Raw genomic sequence first — 25611 nt, forward strand, 5'->3', positions numbered from 1 at the left:
CCCCAAGCCTCTTTTCCTTGCTGCTGCAGGACATGTGAGAAGAGTTCTCTTGAATTCTGATTGGCTGCCTGCTGACCAGTGGTAGTGGAACTGGAGATACACCCAGTGGACATATGGAGCTGATTAAAAACAGAGAGGCAGTGATATCATCCTTGACTGTCTCAGCGGTGGATCAGTCCACACTCTTTTACAGCCTCAGGGAGTCCTGCTAATGCACATTACTGAACTTTAGTCTATTTCACTACATAAATAATGGTCAGTAGTGGGCGAGTTATTCCTTTAGTTATGGGGATCACAAGGCACAAATCCTCTATCCAAAATTCCACGACACTACTTTTAAGCCATCCCTAATTTCTTTATATTTTGCTAGAAAAATGGGAAATAGGTGATTTATTGGAATGTCCAAACATATGGAAATGCAGTATATAAGGCAAAAACAGTTTGTGCTGTTCTATAGTTTGAAAGTCTGTAAGGCATGACCACCTTTACTCTATAAGTAGTTTTCAGGAATAGTTCTCCAGGATTCTTGCAAGACATTCAAGCTCTTCTTTTGGATGTTGGCTGCCTTTTGTTCTGTTCTCTGCCAAGATGATCCCACACTGCTTCAATAATGTTGAGGTCTGGTCTCTGCTGAGGCCAGTCCATGATTGATAGTGTCATGGATAAAACACTGTTTTGGGATCATTGTCATGATGAAAAACTTTCTATTTTTGTGTTCATAATGGCATCAATTTTGACAAGTTCCCCAACACCACTGGCTGAAGTGCAATTCAAACCCACCTTGTTTGTGCAAAGATACAACTTAATGCCTTTCAAACAGTCTTTTCTTTAGCAATTTGTCAATTTGGTTTTTTGTATTTGTGTAAAGAAATGGGAACCAATTATGTGCTTTTTGCCTCTGGCTGCTAGTAACAAAGTGTCTAAAGGTATAATTTTAAGTTGTTTCTTTGCTAAGTTTTCTGTTTCCTGCAGACTGCACACTGATACACTGCTTTTAATGCTTGGCTGATAGGTCAGTGGTAAGTGACTTAAAAAACAAAAGTGGCGATGTGCATAGACGGGACTGAAAACGAGTGAAAATCTCCACACACAAAAAAGCTCGGGACCACTTTAAAAGTTAGAAGAATGTATTTTTTATTATAAGAAAAATAAATGACAGGTGGCTCAAGACTTCTGCAAAGTACTGTACATAATAAAAGTTACTAAAGTTTTGCATTGTGCAATAAGATGAGAATCAATTTATTATCCTGTTAGGTCCACATATATTTGGACGACTTCTTCTCTATTTTCCCTATCCTTCTGTTCATTCTCTCCCAACCTCTCTGTCCTTTTTCTTTCTCTTTATCATCCCCCAATTCTGTCTGTTCTGATTGTAATGACTTAAAATAAAATAACAATATTAAAATTAAAAAAGTAATAAAAAAAAAAAATCCTGACAAAATTCTAATTAACTATGACAATCAAGTGGACCAGTATAGCTTTCAGAAAGAAAAAAAAAGTGATCATGGTGACTTTTTAGGGATAGCCCAGAGGAGGGAGTGGAAGCGGTTAAGAAATACTGTATATACTAGCTGGACATGACAAACTGGTTTTAGACTCAGATTCTGACTCTAACCAGTATTCTTTTTATTTCAAGGACATAAATTACTATATTTGGAAAGAAGGGGGGCATATTAAATAGCACACGCAATTTGCAAAGTGCATCCATAAAATAAGCGCAAGATGCAGACATATTGGCTAATTAGTGCTAGGTAATGGACTGATAAGCCACTACAATTTCACCCCCCAGAATTAAAGCACAAACTTGCTGAATGGTCTGTTGTACACTGCAAACATGTTGGTCAGATAATCCATCAAAATGCTCCCAAACATGCTCCCCTTATTAACAGTATTAGTTTAAAACGATTATATGTATAATGTCCTGGAAATCTAAATTTCAGCTACGACATAAAAACAAAACAAAATAAACAAAAAGAACAACCTCTAGCGAGCTCACCAGTCGCGTAAAACCTTTGATTTACTGCTACTGGCTGACACGTCAGTGACCTTTGTAATTTGAACCGCACTTAACCTCCTGACATGCCCAGATACCCGCTGAGTCCACTGCGCATTCGCTGAAGAAAACGCTTTCACCTGCAGATCTTGTAGAGGCCGGCAGAGGGCGCTCTGTTCTCTGGCTTCTCTCCCTCTCTGGCTGTCCCTGCGACTCTCCCTCTACTCCCCTCATCTTCCCTCAGATACTGTACAGCAAGCAAAAAAAAAAAAAAAAGTCGGATCAAGCTTTTCCGGTCTGCTGGCACTAATTTCCTCTCAAGACCTCTGGCGTTGAAGCTGAGGATACGCACAGATCCAGAGACAGAGAGCGACATCCTGGGGAAGGAGCAGCAGGGAGGACCTGGTGAAATTAACGGCACAGCCTCGCACCCGTCTCAAGGGGTTTTCTACCACGGGTGAGTGGATCCTGTGAGCTGGGAGAGGAGGAACAGAGAGGGAGAAGGGAGCAGAATGCTTCGGCAGATGGGAGCGCTCCCGAGTCTCGTCGCGGCTGCTCCGTGCTCTCCCATCCGCGCGTCTCTTCGTCTCCGTGAAGCCGCCACATAGCGGCCGCCGCTGCCCGTCCTACTCCGGGTATTTGCCCGGCTCGTTATTGCATAACCCAGCGTCTTTGTCGCCAGCCCCGACTTGATTCTCGTCAGTCAGCGGTGAGGGGATCCACATCTTGTTTACCGGCCCAGCGAGAGCAGCGAGGCGTCCAAGCAGGATTTAAAGCCGGATCATCACGCTGTCTGGCGGTGATGAGAACTCACCCCGAGTGGATTTCACTGGTGTGCTGCCAGAAGCATCTGGAAAGGATAAGACAGGAATACACTCCCCCCTCCAGAGTACCAGAGGATAGTTCACATCTCAGACGGGTCGGTGTTTGAGCTGTGCAGCTGCTGACTGATGTCTTTTAGCTTGTGTTTTATTGGGGAATAGTTTTATTCACTCTGGCTGCCCCAACTGACACAGTTCATAACCAGATTTCCTCCTGACCCCAGTGGGCTTGAACATGTTGAATACCCCTGTCCTTGTTGCTTGCAGCTGGTGACTGAAGGATAAGCATCCTATTCGAGAAATCACAACAGATTAGTAATCCAGCAAGGTTTACTTTTAGCGATGCAGTGAAGATGTGTGCAGCCAGATTCAGTGGCTGCCTCAATGGCTGTGCCGAGGAGGCCCCCAGTAGTGTTGCAGGGGCTGCTGGTTCAGTCATGGTCTCCAGGATGCTGGACTGGTCTGAGGCAGGTGCCCGCATCCTCCACAGCCTGGAAATGGGCACAGTGATGACCATCTTCTATCAGAAAAAGTCTCAGCGCCCTGAGAGGAGAACGTTCCAGATAAGGCAGGACACGAGGCAGATAGTGTGGAGCAGAAACCCAGACAAAATAGAAGGAGAGAGTAAGTATAAAATTGGGGATTGATTTCTGTGAAATGTTTAAAGTCAGTAATTCATGTTGAAAAGTCAAACAGTTCTTCTAAACTAGCAGCAGTGAAACAATTGTGCTTTTAAGGCTAATCCAATGTTTGTGTCTGCCAAGTTTAAACCAGCCCGCAAAACACAAGCATGTTTAAACCATGGAAACATCTGTCTCACATTTATAACATGCAGAAGTGTGTTTGAGTCAACCAAAGAGTCAACCTGGTTGAGCCTTTCCATCTTGGAGCTGTTCTGAAACAAGACCACAGATTCAGACAGCAGCGCTCCATATAAAACAACCTGAAGAACCAATCCCATAAACGTATAGGTTTGCTCTACATCACAGGTGTCGAACTCCAGTCCTCGAAGGCCGCAGTCCTGAAACGTTTCCATGTGTCTGTGCTGCAACACATGTGGAGAAAATTAGTAGGTTATTATCAGAACTCTATGGAACTTGACTGCATGCTGAGGTGGCAATTCAGCCATTTGATTCATGGTACAGCAGCTCATGAATATGGTGCAATAAAAGTACTTTTAGAAGTTAAAACTTACATTTATTTAAACTTACTTGCACAAGGGTTAGGGGTTGCCACCTCGGCATGAAGTCGTCTTTCCAATGACCTAATTTTATTCAGGTTTGTGCAGCAGGGACACATTTCAAAGTTTTGAGGACTGGAGTTTGACACATGGTCAGAGCTGCTGACCATGCATGTAACGCATTGTTAGAAATCTGAGTATGATGTTATTTATGTGGACTCTTTCAGCTCATTGTGAAAGTCTCTACTGCTGTTTTGGTACCATTGTGCTTGATTCTCTCCTCCGCTCGCTGTTTTCTGTCTGGTTTAGGTTGATACCTGGCTTTTTTTTAAGGCAGTAAATGAGAATTTTTAGAAAAAAAAAAACACCATCACTTCATCAAGACAAGGTTATTAAAGAAAATCCAATATTCTGATGTTCCAGTTCAGTCTTTACCTGAAAAATCTTCAAAATAGATATTATGCTCCATATAAAAATGGTTAGAAACAGTCTCACATAGATGCAGTGCCAACACTAGACAGCAGATTTTCCCACGTCAGTTACATTAAAAGCTGAAATGAAAGGCAGTGAACAATACAGTTTTCTCCAGGCGTTAATCTGCTTAATATGGCTAACTAGCATAAGCAACATGAGCACTTGGCTAATTAGCCATCAATATATAATTCACATTATCAGAATTATGTCCTGACCCCTGTTTCCTTTCTTTCTTTACAATCATCCCATAACAAACTGTAGTCTGTATAAAAATGTTAAACAGTTATTATGTGTATTTATGTGTATGCTCATATGCTCCCTAACTTGCTGCACTTATGCAAGATTTCTGTATCCTGTTATTAAATAATGAGAGCTCAACAGCAGGGGCAGTGGATCATGTGTTTGATGACCTGAAGTTGAGGCAGCAGCACAGAAAGGCCTTCTGTCTTGAACCATCACACCCATGTTCACAGACTCATCAAGCCTCAAAGATAAATCTGCGGATGTGACAAAGTTTTGCATTCACACAAATGAATGTCAATGGCTGTGTTTACGCTATATTTATAAGTTAAATGAAGGAGAACAATAGATCCCATAGAACTTCTTAACATTTTTTACACACCTCACACAGTACAGCCTCTGTCTGAGTGCTCACTGCTGATCCGTACAGAGAGAATACCTTGTTCTGAAAGCAAGGCATAATTGCGTGATGTGGTACTGTGTATTTTTTCTTCTTCTTTGGGAGGTGGGGCTGCTGTAGGGCTATAAAAAGTGGGTAAATCTAGAGAAAATAGTTGATATAGAGATATATAGTTGGCAACACTGCTGTAAATAAGGGATGCAGGCATACAGAGAATTCTCTTTATTGAAAAAAAGAGAATCTATGTCTATTATTAAAAAAGAATATATACAACAAACAAATATCCAGATACATACAGTGATTACATAGTTATGAAGAAGCATTATAAAAATGCAAAATAACTACAGCTAGCAAAATAACAATAATTGGGTGTATTTCTCTATAGCAGAGGTTTGATTGATTTTAAATATTTGTGCTCAGAAATCTTTTAACTATTGAGAATAACACATTCATACAGGATATGATGGCGCTGTTTTCCACAAATCACATGCACAGATTCTGTATCAGAAGATGTTGAAGTATCAGCCAACGATTAGGTGTCAGTGAAATATGCTGACAAGCAAAGAAACAGGACACCACAGTCTGCTTCCTCAGCTCTGTGTTCACGCTTTTAAGAGGTGATTACCAACTATAGACTGTATGTAAAAGATGGATATGGACACCTTGATGTTGGTCACCGGGCTGCAAAGTTTTTTAAAGCCTCAAGCTGAGGATTTTTGCAGGTGCCATTGTCAATAGAGACCTGTCCTAAACCACACTCTGCTTTAATGTCCTAAACAGTGTGAAATCCACTTCTTGAAAACACCACCTTCAAGCGGTTACATCTTTTAAATCCATCCATCCATCCATTTTTTTTAAATACAGCATACCAGCTGTGACCCATTAAGATACAGTTTACTGTTAATTTTTATCTGTTATGGCAGCAGGATAAAGGATAAAAGTACAGTCAAGTGCCCAGTAGGGCTGCCACAAACGATTATTTTGATAGTCGACTAGTCACCGATTAATTTTGCGATTAGTCGACTAATCAGATCATCATCCATTGGACGTAAAACTACAGCTTATTGCACCAGCAGCATCTGCTCTTATATAACTACCATTAGCTTACAGCTTTAAGTGTTTAAGGTGCTAACTAAAAATAAAGACAAGATGATAGTTTATTAAATTTTAATGAAATTTGCAGATTGTTTAGGTGAAGTTTAATAAACTCAGCCGTCTGCTCCTTGATATCTAACATATAACGGGACACCGGAGTAAATTCTGGAGCATCTCACACTTCTGATAATCAGCTGTCTGCCTGACGTTTATTCAGCTGTGTAAAAACTATAACTTTGATCTCAGCCAAACCGATTTACTCAGGAACAAATAAAATACTAAAAAAAGCCAAACAATAAAATATTTAAGTTATCTAAGTGACTTATATATGTTTAACCTGAGTAGCGAAAGACGGAGGTGGGTTTGAAGCCGGGAGTCCGGTGTTCTCACGACTCTAGTGAGCCTTGCCCCGGCTAGCTATCGAGCTAGTGGGTAACAGACGTCTCTGAAAACGTCGGAGCGCTTTTGAAAATGTGTGGTGTCTTGATAAACTGAGCAGATATTTGAGGTTTACACAGCTACATTCTCGCCTGAAAATATGTTAAACGTTTATTTTGTGACCCAGAAAGAATAATAAGAGTAACATTAAAACTAACTAGCTGCCGCCATTGTTGGAAACTGAGCTGGGCTGCGCTATGAATTCTGGGACAGAGCTACTTCTTCTTCTTCGGGGTTTAACGGCAGCTGGCATCCTTGTACATGCAGTGCTGCCATCTTCTGTTTCAGTCCGTTATTACACTCTTAAATCCTACTACTTATTCCTGCGTCTTTTGTGATCTTACAAAGCTTCAAACGATGCGTCGACTATTAAATTAGTCGTCGACGATTTTGATAGTCGACGTAATCGTGACTAGTCGACTAATCGTGGCAGCCCTAGTGCCCAGTGAGGCCTTATACTGAGACAGTGCAAATTTACAAAAATTACACATTTTGTTGCTTTTATGTTAGCCAGTCTCAGTTTCTTTGTCCATAAGTGCACTATGGATAAAGAAAGTGAGGTTTTACAAACCAAATGACACAAATATTTATGCACACCGTGTGTGTTTGTGTGTACAGCACTTTCTTTCTCCACAGTGCGCTTGTGGGCAAAGAAACTTTGACTGCCTAAAATAAAACCAACTTCAAAGTAAATGTAGGAAAAGCTGGCTTTGAAGGCTTAGCCAACTGTTTAATCAAGTTTCTTCTGATTTAAAACTAAATTTGTCCAGTTTTACGCTCTAATTCAGATTCCTTATAAAGGTTTTGTATTTAACAATTTTAAGAGTGTTTTAGAGCTTTAAAGTTTGATTTCTCATGGAACTCATGGCTCAGTAGCTGTCCTTTTTCGGGGGTTTTGAGCTATGAGATTCCCCCTGTAGTCACTGGATGAAAACCAGACCTGATGTGGTTGAAAGCTCAGGAAAAAGGCATTGTTTTGCTGGTGATGCAAAAAGCTCTGAGATCTGGATGCTGCTTAAGCTTGGAGCAAAAACAATATATAGTTAACTGATCCTTTGAAAAAACAGGTTTCAGGGGTTTTCGTTCTAAGTGTTGCTGTAAAATGACATTTTGCTGTGGCAGGCTGTTCCCCACAGTGTCGGAGTGTCTCCCGTCCCGACACTGTGACAGGGCCCTCAGAGGACAGACAGATCATGACCCTGTGACCTCTGTTTCCTCCAAGTCAGCCTGCCTTTCACTCTCAGCACACATGCTGCTGTGGCGTGGATCTTTGGCCTGCTTTAGCTTTTCTGCCGGCTGCCCAACCTCCTGACTGACTGACTGGCGGGTTGTGGGCTTAGACGACTGAGACAGCCTATTGGAGTGGAGTCAAGTGGCAGTGGTAAACTTAAAGCAGGCGGCTGTTGTTGGGCTGTTGATTCGTCCTGTCTGGGGTGTGGACGCTATTGTCTGCGTCCTGGATTTTGTTGCCCGGGGGTGGATTTGTTACAGATTCTGTTAGTACTGAGAAAACTTATGGTATTCACAACTGGCATGATAGAGTTTCCTTCTGTCTGCCATGTGTTATTTTAACTCCAGCAACTCTTCAGAGGCGACGCATCACCCTGACAACCAAGAAAACTGAGGTTTAAAATAGGTGTCAGGTGTTGTATTGTGATCCAAGCCATGATTTTTTTTAAACCAAACCAAGTAGGTCATATATACAAATATATATATATACAGTATTCTGTAAGTCTTGAGACAACTGAATTTCTGTGAAAAATTGGAAATTGGTGCAGCGATTTATTGAAAGCTATCCAAGCATAAATGGATATATAATCTATAAGGCAACAAGAGAGTGGTTCATGACAGCCTCCTTGTCATTTCGATAAGTATTCTTCATGAGTAGCACTTCAAGCTTCTTAAGCTCTTCTTTGGGTGGTGGCTGCCCTTTGTGCTGTTATTTGTCAAGATGATCCCACACCACTTCAATAAAGTTCAGGTCTGGATTCTGGGGAGGCCAGTCCATGACCAATAATATTTCATTGTGTTTTTGTATCTAAGTATGCTTTTACTGGATGTGTTTGGGGTCATTGTCATGCTGAAAAATGAGGCTGCTGCCAATCAGACATTCTCCTTGAAAAGCAGCCCTAAACCATGACATACATTTGAAATTAGGATTCACTACAGGATCTGTTGCCACTGATTTTTATTAAAGTCATTGTGTAATTTGGCTTACAAATGGCTTAATAATAAGATATATTGTGTTATTTGCTTTGTGAGGGTTTCGATCATTGTCTGTTGTGTGAGCAGCAGAATGAAATTATTGGTCCCACTGCCAGTCTGTTCAGCCTTCAAATGTGGACTCTTTCACCTTTTAAAAGCAACTTAAGTTTGTGCCCATGGACACAAATCTGTAAATTGGGGTCTGATGGCAAATTGCCTTCAAGTAAACAAAAGTAAAAAGGAATAAACATAAATAAAAAATATTTTTTTCACATCTAACAACACAAAACATTAAAACTTTTTATGAACTATTTCATGAACACATTCGCAATGAAAAGCTAAAACATGCAGCACAGAAGCCCGGAGAACACAGAAAAGCTAGCCTATAGTTTTTAGATGACCTTCCTTTTTTGTCTTTTAAATTGTTGAGCTGTGATATTCAAACTGTAGCAAAGTTCATGTGTGCCATCTCGGCCCTCTGTTTCAACAACAAACAGTTCAGTATCAGTAATCATTTCTTAAGCTAGCAGTCATTTAAAGGGTTGGGCAAGTCAACAGTTGTTAGAACCACAGACTGTAAGTAAAAGATGGTTTCTGGACTTCTCTGCATCTCATTTTTCACAATCAGATGTTGTCACTTGCTCTGCAGATGATGTCCAGTAGGTGAATAATGAAGAATTTATTAATACTGTTTAGTTATCTGTAGTTGCCCCTCCTCTCTTCTGAACTCTCCTCTGCCAATCTTTCTCTGAACGCTCAGAGGCTGATTTAACCTTAATTGTAAACCTAGCAAAAAACAGCACCTTGGCTAATGAAGGGAAAAACATTCAAGTGTGTGCATGTACAAAATCACAGAGAACACCTACTCTGTCCAAGTCTACACATTCCCACAATGGTAAAAACAAAAACACCCCGTTTACACAAAAACACAAAAAACCTCCCACTGGACAAACTCATCAGTAGATTCTAGGAATTCAGCAGGTCTCTCCTTGACTTTAGCTCCCACAGCTCTTACTCTCAGCCACCCATGTTTATTCCTCCTCCTCTCGCCTCTCCATTTTCTTCCCCCAGCTGTCCTTTCTCATTTTCCTGCCCCCACGCATTCACCTAAACACCCTTCTCATTTCCAGATTTCTCTGACCTCCCACATTATTTTCTCACTCTGCTTTCTTTCACTTTCTTTTTGCAGTTACAAGCTCATTTATCTCACGCTTAGACCATCATGACCTTCCCCTTCTCTCCTGCTTTTCTTTCCTCTGTTTTTTTTTTTTTTTTTTCCTACTGTTTGCTCAGCTATGTACACACCTGCATGCTTGGATTGAGTGTTTTTTGTCTGAGATGAGCACTTTGGCAAACAGTGGAGGTATTAAGTCTTGAGGCAAAGGAAGTATGGGGTTATCAAGGAGTGTCTCACTTCCTGCCTCAGATTGAAGGGCCGAAAACAAAAGGCCCAGCGTCATCTACAGGAAGCAGAGACATGGTCCACAAATGAGGAGTTGGATGTTTGAGATACTCAGAGTGATTTGAATCAACAAGGAACAATTTTGTTCTTGATTAGGGTTAGCCAGAGTCAGTTTATCTGAAATGTGTATATGTAAGATCACTATGCTGAAAAATATGAGATTGCTCTCAGTGGTGTCGATTGTCCTCCCATCTTTAAATTTTTTCTTTAGCTCCATTAAGCTGGGATCATACAGAGTACAGAAAAGTAGCTTCAGAATCTGAAAAATGAAGTCTGCATTCTTTATAATGGCCAGCAGGGGGCAACTCCTGTGGTCACTAAAAGAAGGTTGAAGTATGTGGAAAAACTTCTCCTTTGTTATTTGATCTGTGACCTCAGTAAATGTTTTCCTTCTAATTTATTGTCTCCATTAGAGTGAAAAACAAGGATAGAGCCAGGCATTATTCAGTGCTTAGCAGTTAATTGAATATAAATTTTAGGTATGATTTTGTCTTTTAGTATTTATGAAAAAAAAGTAGTGCTATCAGCAGTACGGCGCTAACGCGGTAACAAGCTAACCGCTCTAATGCGTTGACGCCGTGCAGTCCCACGCACGAGACGACCCACGCTAACTCGCTAACGGAGATTTGCCGTGTTAATGTGGTTATGGCGTTAACGTCATTTTAACAAGATTAATGCTGACAGCACTAAAAATTGGATAAATTGCATTTTTGTATTCATTTTTACTATCAAGCTGTCATTTTCTCTTGTCTAGCATGAACATTTTCCTTTACAGCAATGCACTTTCTCCCCTCCTTCAGAGCCAACTCAACATTTAGTTCAACTACATTATTTGGTTGACAAGATCTAAAAGAAGTAAAAGGTGTAAAGGTTTTTGTCAAGTGAACCTGCCTATTAGCAGTGGTAGGTGCCTTTGTGTACAGATCACCAGAGGTGTTTCACCTCACCAGTCCTGGAGCACAGTGTTGGTTGGCTTCAGGCTCTCCATCGCTCCCTGCATGGCTACCACGCATGTCTCTTCCTGAAGATGCAACATAATTACCAGTAGAGCCCTATGTCTGTGAAGGTTCTCAGTCATCCAGGTCTAAGGAGCTTGGAAAGAAAAGCGTCTGAAGAGCCCTACCTATTTATACATGGGCCTAAATTATTGTCTGTTATAAGCTGTTTGGCAGTCTTTCAGTATCTACATTTATAACTAAATGAAAACTAAAAAGTAAAGAAGAGAGAAGAGAAATATCCTTTAGTCGTGTTGCATAGTTTGTCCATTAGAGGCCACAGTATCAGTCCACCTCTGATGACCAGTTTACATGTATTTGAAGTGCCTGAATCCAGTTCTGCAGCTGTGTTGGTCTGGGAGTTAGGAACACTGGACACTTAAAGACTGCTGAGTTTAACTGGCTGATTATTAGATTCTGCCATGATTTGGGTTGTGACCTTGATTCTCTTTCGGTGAGATTGGTTTATGGCCAAGCAGGAGGGCATCTAATATCTGTCTTTCACATTTCTTAAAACAATTTTCACTCACTGCCCAAGGTTCATTAGACTCCTTTTTGGAGAGAATTGTTGGCACAGCATACAACTTTAGCGATTAATTGCAGAGAAAGCTGCTGTAACTTTTAGAAGTTGTCTTCATCCACAGCCTTTCCCACTCCTTTCTGCTCTTCTTATTAACAGTAAACATCTGTGAATTACAGTAGAAAATGGAAATCAGAGCCAGAAGTGGGGCAACGTGGCCTTTTTGATGCTTTTTACAACTACAGCAAGTGCAAGAGGTTCACAGCGTCGACTCAGAGTGCATTGCTCATGCACGGTAATGACAGCTTCCATAAGTCATAATATGTATTAAAGTGGGATTTTTTGATTATTTTTTAAATATTTAAATTCCAAATTTGTAATCTCCATTAAATTTAACTTCATTTTGCCTCGTCTAGCTGGGCTATACATCTATGTTTGGATGTCAGCTGAGTTCATCGATAATGAAAGCTTAGAAGTTTTGCGCAACAATAATACTATTAGACCATGTTACAGTTATGTCATATCAAGCTTTTCAATGAGGAGTCCTTCTAACTGTTCATTATTTAGTCCTTGTCTAACCTGAACACCTCCCTCCCTTCAATTCAAATTCTTTGAGCTGCCATAAACTATTTGTTCCAACTGGCAGGAAATGCTGTTACTAGCTGTACCAGAAGAAATTTGTTTCACTGGAAGTCCACCGCAGCTATCAGTGGTGTGTGGTTTTAGGTCAGCTATGCACGAAATGGCTTTTAGGAGAGTTTCTTCAGCCAGTGTCCATCTAGCACTGAGTATTGACAGCAAACCAGAGAAGTTCATAAGCTGCTCTCATGATGAAACAACTGATTATATCTCTTTTTGTGATGGAGGTTTACCTTGTATTTTCTTTCTGTGAGGCTTCTGACATTACCTCACACTCTTACATGCTAAATGTGCAATTGGCCCTTTGGATACGTCTCCCTACTTATTCTTTAAACTTTACTTTAGATTGCAGAGTCTGTGTGTCTTTATCACAGCTATGTTTACAGCTTAGACCCGGATTAAAGACCGTAATATGTGTGGTATTTATCAGTCTCTGCATACTGCGGAGTGGGAAAGGCTGGGTGTGTGCTGTCATAGTCATGGTGAGCGAAGTGTGACGTTTGGTGAGCTGAGCGCCTGTTTGCCTTATTGTCCGGAGTCCAAACTAAATGGCAGGAAATAATAACGAGAGCGAGCAGAGGAAAACAAATAGGAGGTTTTTGAGGTATTTCTAAAATTAGTTTGGGAAGAAAGTGACTCAGCTTAGACTGTGAAGCACTTTGTATAGCTTCATGACTGATGCATATAGTGAGGCATTTTTGTTTTTTACATGTCTAGCTTGAGGGATATAAAAAAGGCCATGGCCTGAAAAGGAGTTTTATGATGCATCAGACAAACAAAAATAAAATTAGACTTAAAAAAGTGAAAGTTTTTGGTGTTGGGCTCTGACTAGGTCTTTTCTTTTTTAGCCAGTCTGTTGCAGGCTTGCTGCTGTGTTTGGGATCACTGTCCTGTTGCATGACATCTATCTGTCTTCTCTCTCCCCAGCAGATGGCCGCCCCTCCCTGAGCTTAGTTCTGCTGGAGGTTTCTTCCTGTTAAAAGGGAGTTTTTCCTTCCCACTGTCGCCAAAGTGCTTGCTCATAGGGGGTCATATGATCGTTGGGGTTCTCTCTGTATGTATTATTTTAGGGTCTACCTTACGATATAAAGTGCCTCTAGGTGGCTGTTGTTTTGATTTGGCGCTGTATAAATAAGATTGTATTGAATTGAACCCAGTTTCAGACAACTTTCAGCTGTCAGACAGATGGCATCACATTTGACTCTTTGGTATACAAAGGGGTTTATAGTTGATTCAATGACTGTAAGGTGTCCAGGTCCTGTGGCTGCAAAACAAGTCCACTCCCCCCAACCCCCCACTGTGCTTGATAGTTGGTATGAGGTGTTTGCGCTGGTATGCTTTGTGTATTATGTGCATTATGCATTATGGCCAAACATTTCCACTTTTGTCTCTTTTCTTGTCAGAAGTCTTGTTGTTTGTTCAGATGTACCTTTGAAACCTTAAGCTCTGCTCTATGTGCTTTTAGAGGTTTTTCTTGGTCCTCATTCGTGTGAAGACTTTCTTTTACACATGACTGTATATGATCATGAAGACCGCTATTAAGAGTTACCAAGCAAACATTAGCTGTGTTTCCTCTTGTTTTAGTTTGAGTGCAACACCAGGTTAGTATTTCCAAGTACGAATAACCTGGATCTTGTTTTAAATTTCACCATGATTTTCAAAGGGATATTTTTTAAGCTAATGTATGTGGGAATCATTTATGTTTATAATGGTGTTTTTTTACATCTTATAAAGTTATTATTTCCATGTACTGAAACCAAGCAGGTCTTCTCTGGTTAAGAAATTGCTGCTTCCAGTGCTGGACCCCATCTCAATGAAGTACGGCCACATTTCCATCTGAGGAAAATGGCTTTCTCTTAATCTCATGCCAAACGTGCTCCATGTCATCTCCACATGCAGGAGGCTCAGATAGGAACCAGATTTCTGTTTGATTCCAGATTATTTACAACCTGCTGAGGATGGCCTTGGCTTGATAAAGACCCGGAACACTGTTCTTTCCCTTGCTGTGTGTTCCCTGTTGCGTATCCCCTGCAGTGTACATTTTGGACAGATAGCTTTTTCCTGGTGGGATTCTTTTTTATGCCAATGGGAAAAAAGCTGTTGGACTTCTGCTTGATTCCTGTTTTTATTCGGAAGAAGCTCCTCTGTGGTGGAAAAATCACATCCAGGCTTATAAAAGTCACATTCAGTTCAAGTGTGTGTGTGCTACAGTGGGTCTTTCTGTGGTCTGTGAATGGCAGAGCATTTTTGAGCCTATGTTTATGTGTGTTTGCACAAGACATCTGCTATGTCAGTAAGCTGGGGTTTTCTTTGTGGGTGTGTCGACTGCTGCCAGTGTCAAAGCAGAGGCCGGAGTTTACATCATATTCGGCGGTCTGTCACCCGACTCCATAAGCCTACCACTGGAGCTTTCACTGACTGAGCCACAAGTGTGCATTACATCTATGAAAGCCTTTATATGACACAGGAAATAAGCCAACGGTTAGATTGCATGTAAATCTTCATCAAATAAACAAAACTGCTTGACGTGCTATATTTTGAGAAATAAAAATGACTTATTTATAATAACTTTATGTTATGAAAGAAGACTGCAGTGCCTACAATATGCACTGCAGTCTTAGTCACAGAATAGTTTAGGACTGTGTGCTTACCCTGACATTGAACAGGCATGTTCACAATTTGCTTCAGAATCCCAGAAGAAGTTCCAACCATCAGAATCAAAGTAAAGTTTTCTCATGTTTGGTTTTGTAATTCTAACCAAAGTTTATCTCTATTTATGTTGTTTTCATGGTCACCATCTGGCTACTTGCACAGAGACTAAAGGTACAAATTGGTTTTATAGCAGGCCGAATATTTTTTTGTCCAGATGCTTAAGACTGAGACCTATCCCAGCTGTCATAAGGGGAGAAACAGAGTACACCCTGGACTCTTGAAATGTCGTTGAGCATCCTCAGTACATTTTAATTAAGTTAATAAAAGAAATTAAGTAAATTTATTGGCTTAAAGCCATGATTATAAAAAGGGGCCTAATCTATTTTTCTGTTTCAGTGAGTTCAGAATATTTCTAAGTAATTCCCATGACCCAAAAGTTTAGCTCTAAACTCGCAATTTGAGACATTTTTCTTTCTTCTCTTTGCTCTGTGATGTCATTGAGAGCAGATAGACCTAATATGGTCATCTCAGGCACACAGCTCTGACTGTGAGTACAGAAGCCCCACCCACCTGTTATTCAAAACTTCTTTTTCCAAGGAGAAGCCAATCAGAAGGGAGACTGAAAGTATAATCTCGCACTGTTAATAATGCAAAACTACTAGAGTCTCAAATTAAAAATACATTAGAGAATCTTTTCCTTTAATTATGTGGAAGGAAAGCGTAAACATCGGTGTGTTTGCAGACATTCTGCAGTCAGCAGAAATGTTAGTGTGTGTTTTTGGGCTCTCACACACAAACACTGAGTATTTGTTCAGCTCTTCAGCAGCAGATTTCTGTGTGTTTGGCAGTGAAATGAACAACGTGCCAAAGTGTGATTTATGGTTGTGCATATTTGCATTCATGCAACACAATCCTTCCTTCCTCTCTCTCTCCCTCCTACAGTCGACATACGGGAGATCCGGGAGCTGCGGTTGGGGAAGGGCTCCCGTGATTTTGAGCGCTACCCTGAGGAGGCTCGTAAGCTGGACTCCACCCACTGCTTTATAGTGCTGTACGGCCTGGAGTTTCGCCTCCGGACCCTCAGTGTAGCTGGTCAGTGTGTGTGTGTGTGTATATAAGCTATTGTCTGTGTATGTGTACTGATGATTCCCAAAGTGTTTTCACAGCTACTGTTTGGTTTTTCTCACAGTCATGTCTGCTGCTCAACTAGAACTCACATCACATCACATAACATATTTTCTGTTACTCATTTTCTCAACTTTGTTCATCTTAAACAATCAGTTTAGCACTGCTGTTTATTTAATTACTGTCAAAATGCCACATTTTGACACAATCTAACAATGTGCTTGGTTTCTCTATCATGATGTTAAGGCTCTACTGCAAACATATGTTGGTGGGCCCCTGGTGTTCAATGTCATAGCCTACAGTATCATAATTTGCCCAGTAACCATATAAGCAAAGCTTAGTTACGTAATCAACTTAAAATCACATCTTAAAATTTGATTTTCAACAACAAATAAAACAACCGTGTTTTATATTGTACTGTAACTTTACAATGAATCATACAGACCTCAGTTATAATGAGTAAACCTGGAACCTACGTGGGTTTAACACTACTGGTATCCAAGTGAAGGTGTAAATCTTCAAAAGAACAATTATGGGGAAAATGAACTCTTATTTGTTAGTGTGTGTTTTTAATAGTTTTTGATACAGAGTTATATTTGTTATGAGAATCCTTTTACTGTTGGGTATGGTCTTTTATTTCTGGAGGAATTCAACACAACAATAAAACTACAAAATTTAAAATACTTACAATTCAGTTTTAGCAGGACAATTGTTGCCCTAAAAGCATTTTTTTGCTTGCTCTGTGAATTTGTGTTTGTAGCCTTCAGTGAGGAGGAAGTCAACATGTGGATCACTGGACTCAACTGGCTAATGATGGACACGCAGAGGGCACCGGCACCACAACAGATTGACAGGTTTGTGTGTTTGTGTTTGAGAGAACTGTAAACCTGAGGCTTCATATACACAAATATGCTCCTATATCAACACACAAATCATTCCTGTCCATCATCTTAAAGGACAGTTTGTGCTGGAAAGGTAGAGGAACGACAAAGAGACTCTCAGATTTATTACAGTTGGTCTTCTGATCACATCAGTGTAGCTTTGTACCAGAATGACAAGTATCACAAGAAACCTGTGGCAAACATCAGAAGAAACTCTGGATGAAAATCTGTATTATGAGTAATAATAAGAGTAGAAGACAATAATCATATACTTACACATATATAGACCACCGGAAGGGACCGGTCCGGTCTGGGGGATCTTGAGGATCAGGACTGTCCAGCCTTTGGTTAGCCATTCCGGGTGTCTCTCGTCGACTAGCAGCTGGTTCATTAGTACTGCCAGAAGCTTGTGGAGTGCAGTCAGCTTCTTCAACCAGTAGGTGTGAACCATGTCGGGGCCTGGTACTGTCCAATTCTTCATACTGGAGACCCTTTCTGCCACTGTGATGGTTACTGGACCCTGTTTAGGGAGGTTGCTGTGGTCTGCTCTTAGATCCACTAGCCCCTGAGCATTGCCGTTAAGGGTTGCGTCCTTCTCCCATAAGCTCTTCCAGTATTGCTCCGTCTCCAGCCTTGGGGGTGCTGTTCTCACAAATTCACATTAACTGCTTACATCCAGGGTCTAGCTAGAACCTCATAGATTTGAAACTGAAAGTTGGAAATTCCTCCACAAATAGTGATCCAATTGCTGCAGTATGGTGATATAGGCACTCTGCAGCTTTGCTTTACATAGAAATATGTCGAGTGTCCTGATTTTATTCGGTGTGTTAAAGAGACAATAAGTAAGTAACAACTAAAAACACATCTTTTTAGAATTGCATTTTGTTAACTTTTGTCTGTTTTTGTTTTATACCTTGTGAAGCACTTTGTGATCTTTTATCTAGAAATGTGCTATATAAATAAAATTTTACTTACTTACTTACTAAGTATTACTGTACAGGATGTTTTATTAAATGTCAGAAGTTTGTGAAGCTTTTATTTTGACATTTAAATAAACAGGAAGCTGGAGGTTCAGAGAATAGTGGGGAAAGCATGGCTGCACCTTTGAGACCATTTACATTCATCAAAACAATCCTTTGGAAAGCAAAGGATGTGAGTTCCATCAGTTCTTTGGGAACTGATTATAGTGTGCTTTGTGACAAACCAGTAATAGAAGTATATTCTAACCTGCTCATTTTTTATTGTGTTAATATAAGATTATATGTGTAGGAAACTTAACTTGTAGTCTCTTGTGTTAGTAGTATTTACATGACAACCTATTAAGGGTTCAGCAGAAGCTATAGGTTAACAAGTAGCTTTTCTTTAGTCAAAATCTAAACATGAACTCTTAAACTTTTTCTGGCATGCCCCACTTCAACAGCCCAACAGGTCAAGCCCCATAGCCCACATTTTTTATCGATTATTAACAATGAAAAAAAGATCTACGTTGAATTTGACTTAAATAGGGGTGAAGATAATCAGTGCAGTAACAACAGGAAATTCTCCTTTTCTCTGGGAAAAAACAGGAAACTGTTGAACAAAAACTAAACAAAATGAACAGGAAAATCATACACCCCCTCCCGCTCTCACCCCCAAAACTAAAAAAAAAAGGCTTTTCAGTGCCTCACCTGCAATGTCTCTGCATCTCACGTTACCTATACATTCACATCATTTGGCAATCATTTTCAATTCAATTTCAATTCTTGTTGTAGTGGACAGCAAGAGAGAGGGGCAAATGCACAGCAGCCACTATCCATTATTAATGAGAAGCAATGTATAACTTAGGGCTTTTTGGAAATACAATGTGTGCAAAATAAGACACACATATGTGCGTATGTGATTTTGGTCTACACAAAGAGTCTTCAAATCCTGAGGTTTCTGTTTTTCTATGAGGTTGCAATTGGATTCAGGTCAGGTGATTGGCTGGGTCATTCTAGCTGCTTTATTTTCTTTGTCTGAAATAAATTGAGAGTTTTCTTGGCTGTGTGTTTGGGATCATTGTCCCGCTGAAACTTCCATCCCTGTTTTATCTTCATCATCCTGATAGATGGAAGCTGGTTTCTCACAAGAATGTCTCAGTAAATTTTCCATTTGTTCTTCTAGCTCTGCACAAGTGGTCCTTGGCTCTGGGGAAACTCTTGTGATAATTCTTTTCAGTTCTCTGTCTGAAATCTTGTGGGGAGCATCTGGTCGTGGCCAGTTTACGGTGAAATGATGTTCTTTCCACTTCCAGATTATGGATCCAACAGCGCTCACTGGAACCTTGAGTAGTTCCGAAATTTTTCTGTAACTAATACTAACAGTATATTTTGCAACAATAACTTTGCAAAGGTCTTGAGAGAGCTCATTGGTTTTACCCATCATAAGATGTTTCTTCTGTGACACCTTGGTAATGAGACACCATTTTATAGGCCATCAGTTGGGACTGAAAAAGCTGATTTTAATTTGCACTAAGTGGCAGATGCTAGATATCAGCTGGTGTCCCATGCCTTTTTGCACCTCCCTTTCTTCAATACTTATTTTCCTCGCTGTATAAGCGTGTGGAAATTGGGTTGTTTTTAATATGAAACATTAAACTGGACAATGCTCCCCACAACCACCAAAACGGGAGGCCAATTGGTGCCAATTAAAAGTACAAAACTGAAGTAATGGAAACCATTAAAAATGTCTATATTTGTGATAAAGTGACATCTGGGTATATCAAAGGAGTGGTGACCTGGACAGAAACGGAATTGTGAGTCAGCAGCGAGGACAAATATTTGTTTTGGGATGAAAATATTTGCTCCAGACAAATGTGCGGAGGCAGTTTTTTGGCTTATGTGGTGAAAGCAGAGGAACAGAGAGGTGTTGTATGGCAGAAAGACAGTTTTGTTGTCTACATAGTGAGCACAGTTTATGTTTGGAAATGGTCGAAGGGAATGAAATGGATAATTTTATCTATTTATGAAGTTCTGTAAACTGTTTAAGGAGAAGAACCATTGGCTGAATACTTAAAATACACGCAGGCATTATGACAAAAGTTAACTTCAATGTCTTTGAAAGTTTAATAGTTAAACAAAAAGGGAAACTCTGTATAACATTGGTAATGTGTGTCTTCTTGTGTTTTAACACTGGAACACTAATTAGATTAGCTTTGTAATGTTACAGTATGTTGTAAGTAGCATTAAACATTAAAAGTGAAACTTTTTCATTCCAAATATAAATGATAATCTTTTTAAAAGAAAGAAAAAGAAGGATATTCTTAATGAAAGACAATAAAAATATCCTACTTGAATGACTGGGCACTATGACCGGCAATTTTCTTTCATGGAAATTGTGCAAATTTTCCCGGTATATTATTATTTATTTCTATTTCAGTTCCATTTTATTTATATAGCACCAAATCACAACAGCAGTTGCCTCAAGGCAATTTATAATGTAAGGGAAAGACCCTATAATAATATAGAGAAAACATCAACAATCAGGTGCAAGCACTTGGCAATTGTGGGAAAGAAAAACTCCCTTTTAACAGGAAGAAAACTCCACCAGAACCAGGCTCAGGGAGAGGCAGCCATCTGCAGCAATCCCAAGTTGTTAGGAAATGAGCACACCATGGATAATGTTCCTTCCTCACACTAAGAATAACCAAAATCTACAACATAGACTTAATGTTTTAGTTAGTATGACCAAAAATGATGCATTGGGCACATTATCATCAGGAAAGTATTTATTAGTTTTACCTAAAATAGAATGACTTCTTTTCAGAGCACAGTCTGTCAGAATACATGTTCTGCTTCTATGTTAACAGTTAAAACAAAGTCTAAAAATATTCAGTGCTTTCCTTTAACTTCAGTGTTTTAGCACAGTACCCAGAAGTGTGTATATTAGATTTTAATGCTTTTAAAAGTTGCTTTCTCTCTCCTATTACTTTACCCTCTCTCCCTCTGTAGGTGGCTGAGGAAACAGTTTGAAGTCATGGACAGGAGCCACGAGGGCAGGTGAGTGACATGCAGGCCTTCAGCACCCAGTTGTAAAGCCTATGATGGCTGCTCATTAGTGGGTGCCACAGCAGGTGGAATTATGGTGAAATCATATCCAGATCTCATCAAAGAGACTCTGCCAGGGACCTGCCCATACACCTCCATGCTCCGAGGCAAATATCACGCAGACTCTTTTAAATCCAGGCTTCTGTTTGGGTGGAAGTAGCTCCAGGACAAACAGCCTGCCACCCCCTGATAAGGAGGAGGAAGTGATGTGATGCGATGCCGGGAGAGGGCAACTTCCTGTCTCCTGTGAAAATAGTAACAGTAGCTAGAGAGAAAGAGGTGGGAGGTGGCAGGTCTGAGACCAGTAGTGATAGCGGTCATTGAACCTAAAAGATCCCAAGAGCGCTGACCTAGATTTTTTTCACTCTACCTGCTTTTCTAGCTTCCTTCTGCAATCTCTTATTGATTTCTGAGGTTGCATATGTTTTTTTCCTTAATCTCTAATCCATGTGCAATTTGTCTACGGAAAAAAAGTTTAACGTTAAAGACATCAGCGACTCTACAAAAGCTCACGCAGTCTGCTAATACACTGTTTTATCAAATCATGTATTTCTATTTTTGACCATCAGTTTAAAAATTGTTAAGGCATTGTTAAGTTTAGTTAACATTGAGGATAAAGGTTTTCACAGTGGAAAGTGCCCAACTTTTAATGTAACGGTATGGTATTTGCCACCATGTGACTCACTCTGAACAAACTAGATGATTTTTTCATGTGCTGAGTTTAGATTCACTGCACTTGAATAAGGTTTTTCTTTCTTTTCTTTTTTTCCCTTCCCAGCATTACAGTGAAGGATGTGAAAGCTCTGCTGCCTCAGGTCAACTATCGAGTGCCCAACATGCGCTTTCTCAAAGACAAGCTACAGGTTAGAGTGAAACATAAGTATGAGGATCATTTTAATGTTTTACTGCCTGCAGCTTCTTTGCCTTTTTGAATTTGCTCTCCTGCATGTTCTGACTTGACCACAGCACTGTTTGGTGTCACTGTAACTCACAACAAACCCATTTACATAGGAGGTGGAGGCCAGGAGCGACCTGTCATACCCCAACTTTGCACAGCTCTACAGAACACTGATGTTTGATGCACAGAGGAGTGTGAGTGTCAGATATAAACCTACATACATTTGCAGAGCACTGGAGGAAGTATTAAAATCTTATACTTAATAAGTAGCATCATCAGGATGGAAAAGACAATAAAGAAGGTTTTTCTTAAGTCACTATTATAAACCATATACGAAATGTTATGCAAGGAAAGTTTTACTGTCCAAGTGGTTTCAGGGGTGGGGGGAGTGGGGGGTACACTTTGCCATACGAGAATGTGAAATAAGCCAGCGAGCTTGAGCTTGAGCTCAGCCTTCACTAATGATATGATAAGGAACTCATTATTGTAGTTTGGATTTCATTAAATCTATATGATGAGATATAGTAGGTTGTTCACCAGCTAAATTGTTTCATGTCCTCTGGAGGATTCATTTTGACATTAGGAGCTGTAGGAAAAAAATCTGGGTTAAGTTCAATATCAGCAACTAGCGCAATAAACTAAGCATGCTACGTCCTGTGACAATTTTCACTTTGATCAGAAATAAGCTTACTGAGGAAACTGAGACTCAGTTGCCGTTTTAGGATGCCATTACATGTTGTTAGTGCTTCGTAGCTACAGGGTGTTATACAGCATGACCCAAAGTGGCAACTGATGAAAAACTTTCAAGAACCTTTTTTTGTTGTTGACTTAGCAAGCATAGACAGTGAAGGAAATGGAGCTGCCATGATGTCAACCATCAGTTTCTGAAGTAACTTTTGAACCCTCAAGATGAATGTTTTCGCTGTCTTCATCTTGGTTGCAATAAACTTGACATGAAAGGCAGGTCTGGCTGAAAAGCACACTCATTAGCAAATGATGCCATTAACAACTCTTTAGGCAGTTAGCTTGCTGTTTCTCACGAGTCCTCCATTTTGAAACACAGCATGACCAAGATGTACAAAATAGGCTTCATTTTTTTATTTAGTATATCCCAAAATGAGTAACTGAGCTCACAATTTACTATGTTCAACGCATAAAGTTGTTTTTTTCCTAGACTTCTATGCTATGTTAAGTAGCTAGCAAAGTGTCTGTGTTAGCATGCTACGAGCACACATTGGTTTTGATACCTAAGACCAAACAGAGGAATCCTGTTCAGGATGTTTTATTCAAGAAAGCGTTTCTTTAGACCCACATTAGCCAACTTATTTATTAGCATATCATACAGCACGATTTTAGTCATTTTTATATTCAATTTTCTAAAGCTCTGGCTGCTACAACAGCAATGTAACATAATTGTTTTCAAATAGTTTTGTAGACAAAATTAAAGAGGTAAGGACGAGAGTGTTTGGTAGGGTTGCCAACTGTCCCGTTTTAGCCTAGACATGGCGTATAATGAGGAAAATTAGTTTGTTCCTTATTAATGTCCCCAGATGCTTGTGTCCAGTCACAACACTGATGACCTATCAGGCACACCACATGTGAGGAGTAACACGTGATTCGTAAAAATAAGGTTTGGTCTCCGTAGCATAATAAACTGGGTAATTGAAGCCTGTATTTACAGTATTTTTATTTGAATATTTTTTTTCTTTTCTGATTATTTTTCAAAAAAATGACCATGTGACTTCTGTTATCATTTACTTTATTTTTCTTTATTGTTTTAGAAAAGTCATTGAAACTGATTACCAACATTTTACTGCATTTTTATTATAAGAATATGGACATAAAGTGCATATTAAACTTTGCCCAGCTGACTGTGCATTGTGCTTCTGGCGCACCAGTGTTCCTATTTGATAGTTAAAAAGTTGGCAACCCTATGATTGGGACATGGGCAGAGAAGCGATGGGGATATATTGGTCAAAGGATGTTAACCATTGAGCTGCCAGCAGGAAGGAAAGAAGAAGATTCCAGAGAAGATTCATGAATGTAGTGAAGGAGGACATGCAGAGGATTGGTGTGACAGAAGAGTTTGCAAAGTATAGGGTGAGATGATCCACTGTAGCAACCCCTGAGGGTCTAGCTCAAGGAAGAAACAACAGCAATATTTTATATGTTTATACAGTATTATATTTATCTGATCTTGATTGTTGTACTTAAATATCACTTAGCAAAAAGTTTCAGTAGCTCAGAATTCCACTAAGTAAACACACCAGTGCTGTGATACTTCCTCTTCTGCTCTCATGCACGCTTTGCTCACTTTGTCCTTTACTGCTCCCTCCCACCTGTCCATCACCTGGTTCCTTCCCTTTTGTTCTTCAGATTATTGAGCAGCTGGAGCTCTCCTTCCCTCTGCGGTGAGTCCCTCCACCTTTTTGTCCTCAGTGTCTTGTCCTTCATCCTCACATCCCCTGCTATCCCACTACTCCTCCAGTTTTCTCAGTTTGTCAGGGAAGTTTTGCATTTCAAATTTTTATATGATTTGTCACATTAATGAAATTTAATAATTGTTTTGGATGTCCAAAAAAGTGAAATGTTTTCTTAAAGTTATGTATGTGATGGGGTGGTGGTTTAACTAGATTTGGCAAACGTAAAATAAAATAAAGAAAGCTATCACAATGAAATTATCTATCACTAAAATTCTTGATGTTTCATGCCTGCTTTCTCATTCAATAGTACTTTCAGACGTCTGCCATCTAATATCTTGTAAATCACTGTCTTTTCAGAAATGTTGACAGACCAGAGCTATGTCAAATCTCCCTCTATGACTTTCAAAAGTTTTTACAGATGGACCAGAAGGTACAGAAAAAATTCAGTGCCCATCAGCACACAGAAAAAGCTTCCCAAAACTGCTTTGCACTTACTTTTCTTTATCCGGCTCGTCTCAGGAGTCCTGGGCGTCAGATCTGGGTCGTGTCAGGGAGTTTCTTATGGGCTACATGAGGGGGGCACCACAGCCTGAGCCGATGCTACAACTGGATGAGGTGACACACTAAATAAGCACAAAAAGTCAACCTCTCAACAATCCACCAGGTCACTGACAACCTTGTTGTAAGGCTGCTTTTGTTATAGACAAATATGTGGTCAATGCTGGTGTTCCAAATGACCAAAGGAAAATGGTACATTACTGAAGTGAAACCCCAACCTGAGATGAAATGCCATTGGCCTGATGGATGTTCTCGATAAACTTGAGCATACAGTCAAATCACAGTGTTTTCCTGACAATTAGATCTTTTTGCTTTTTTTTGTTTTTGTTTTTTTTTAGTTCCTGACCTTCCTGTACTCTAAAGAGAATTCTGTGTGTGACCCTCGTCTTTCACCCGTAGTTCCTGATGACATGAAAAGGCCATTGTCTCAGTACTGGATCTCATCTTCGCACAACACGTAGGTCTCACAGGAAATCTTTCAAGTTCACAAATATTCATAATTCAATAAGAACATCTTTTAAGCTAAACACAGTTTAAAAAGTTCAGTG

At 39.9% G+C, this 25611-nt stretch overlaps 1 protein-coding gene across 1 annotated transcript in view; it reads left to right on the forward strand.

Moving 5' to 3' along the window:
- Positions 1-2096: 2096 nt before the first annotated feature.
- The window catches only part of LOC146369725 (1-phosphatidylinositol 4,5-bisphosphate phosphodiesterase gamma-1-like), a 42594-nt gene continuing 19079 nt past the window's right edge, over positions 2097-25611 (forward strand). The window contains exons 1-10 of the mRNA XM_084909456.1: positions 2097-3438; positions 16057-16206; positions 17000-17093; positions 21089-21136; positions 21963-22047; positions 22196-22276; positions 24459-24493; positions 24863-24935; positions 25025-25120; positions 25402-25520. Of these exons, the coding sequence (XP_084765582.1) occupies positions 3168-3438; positions 16057-16206; positions 17000-17093; positions 21089-21136; positions 21963-22047; positions 22196-22276; positions 24459-24493; positions 24863-24935; positions 25025-25120; positions 25402-25520 (1052 nt within the window). The 5' untranslated portion in view covers positions 2097-3167. The remainder of the gene's footprint in view (positions 3439-16056; positions 16207-16999; positions 17094-21088; positions 21137-21962; positions 22048-22195; positions 22277-24458; positions 24494-24862; positions 24936-25024; positions 25121-25401; positions 25521-25611) is intronic.

This window comes from Perissodus microlepis, chromosome 17 (genome assembly GCF_051167445.1).
Source record: "Perissodus microlepis isolate ML-2025 ecotype Zambia chromosome 17, ASM5116744v1, whole genome shotgun sequence".
NCBI classification, from domain to species: Eukaryota; Metazoa; Chordata; class Actinopteri; order Cichliformes; family Cichlidae; genus Perissodus; species Perissodus microlepis.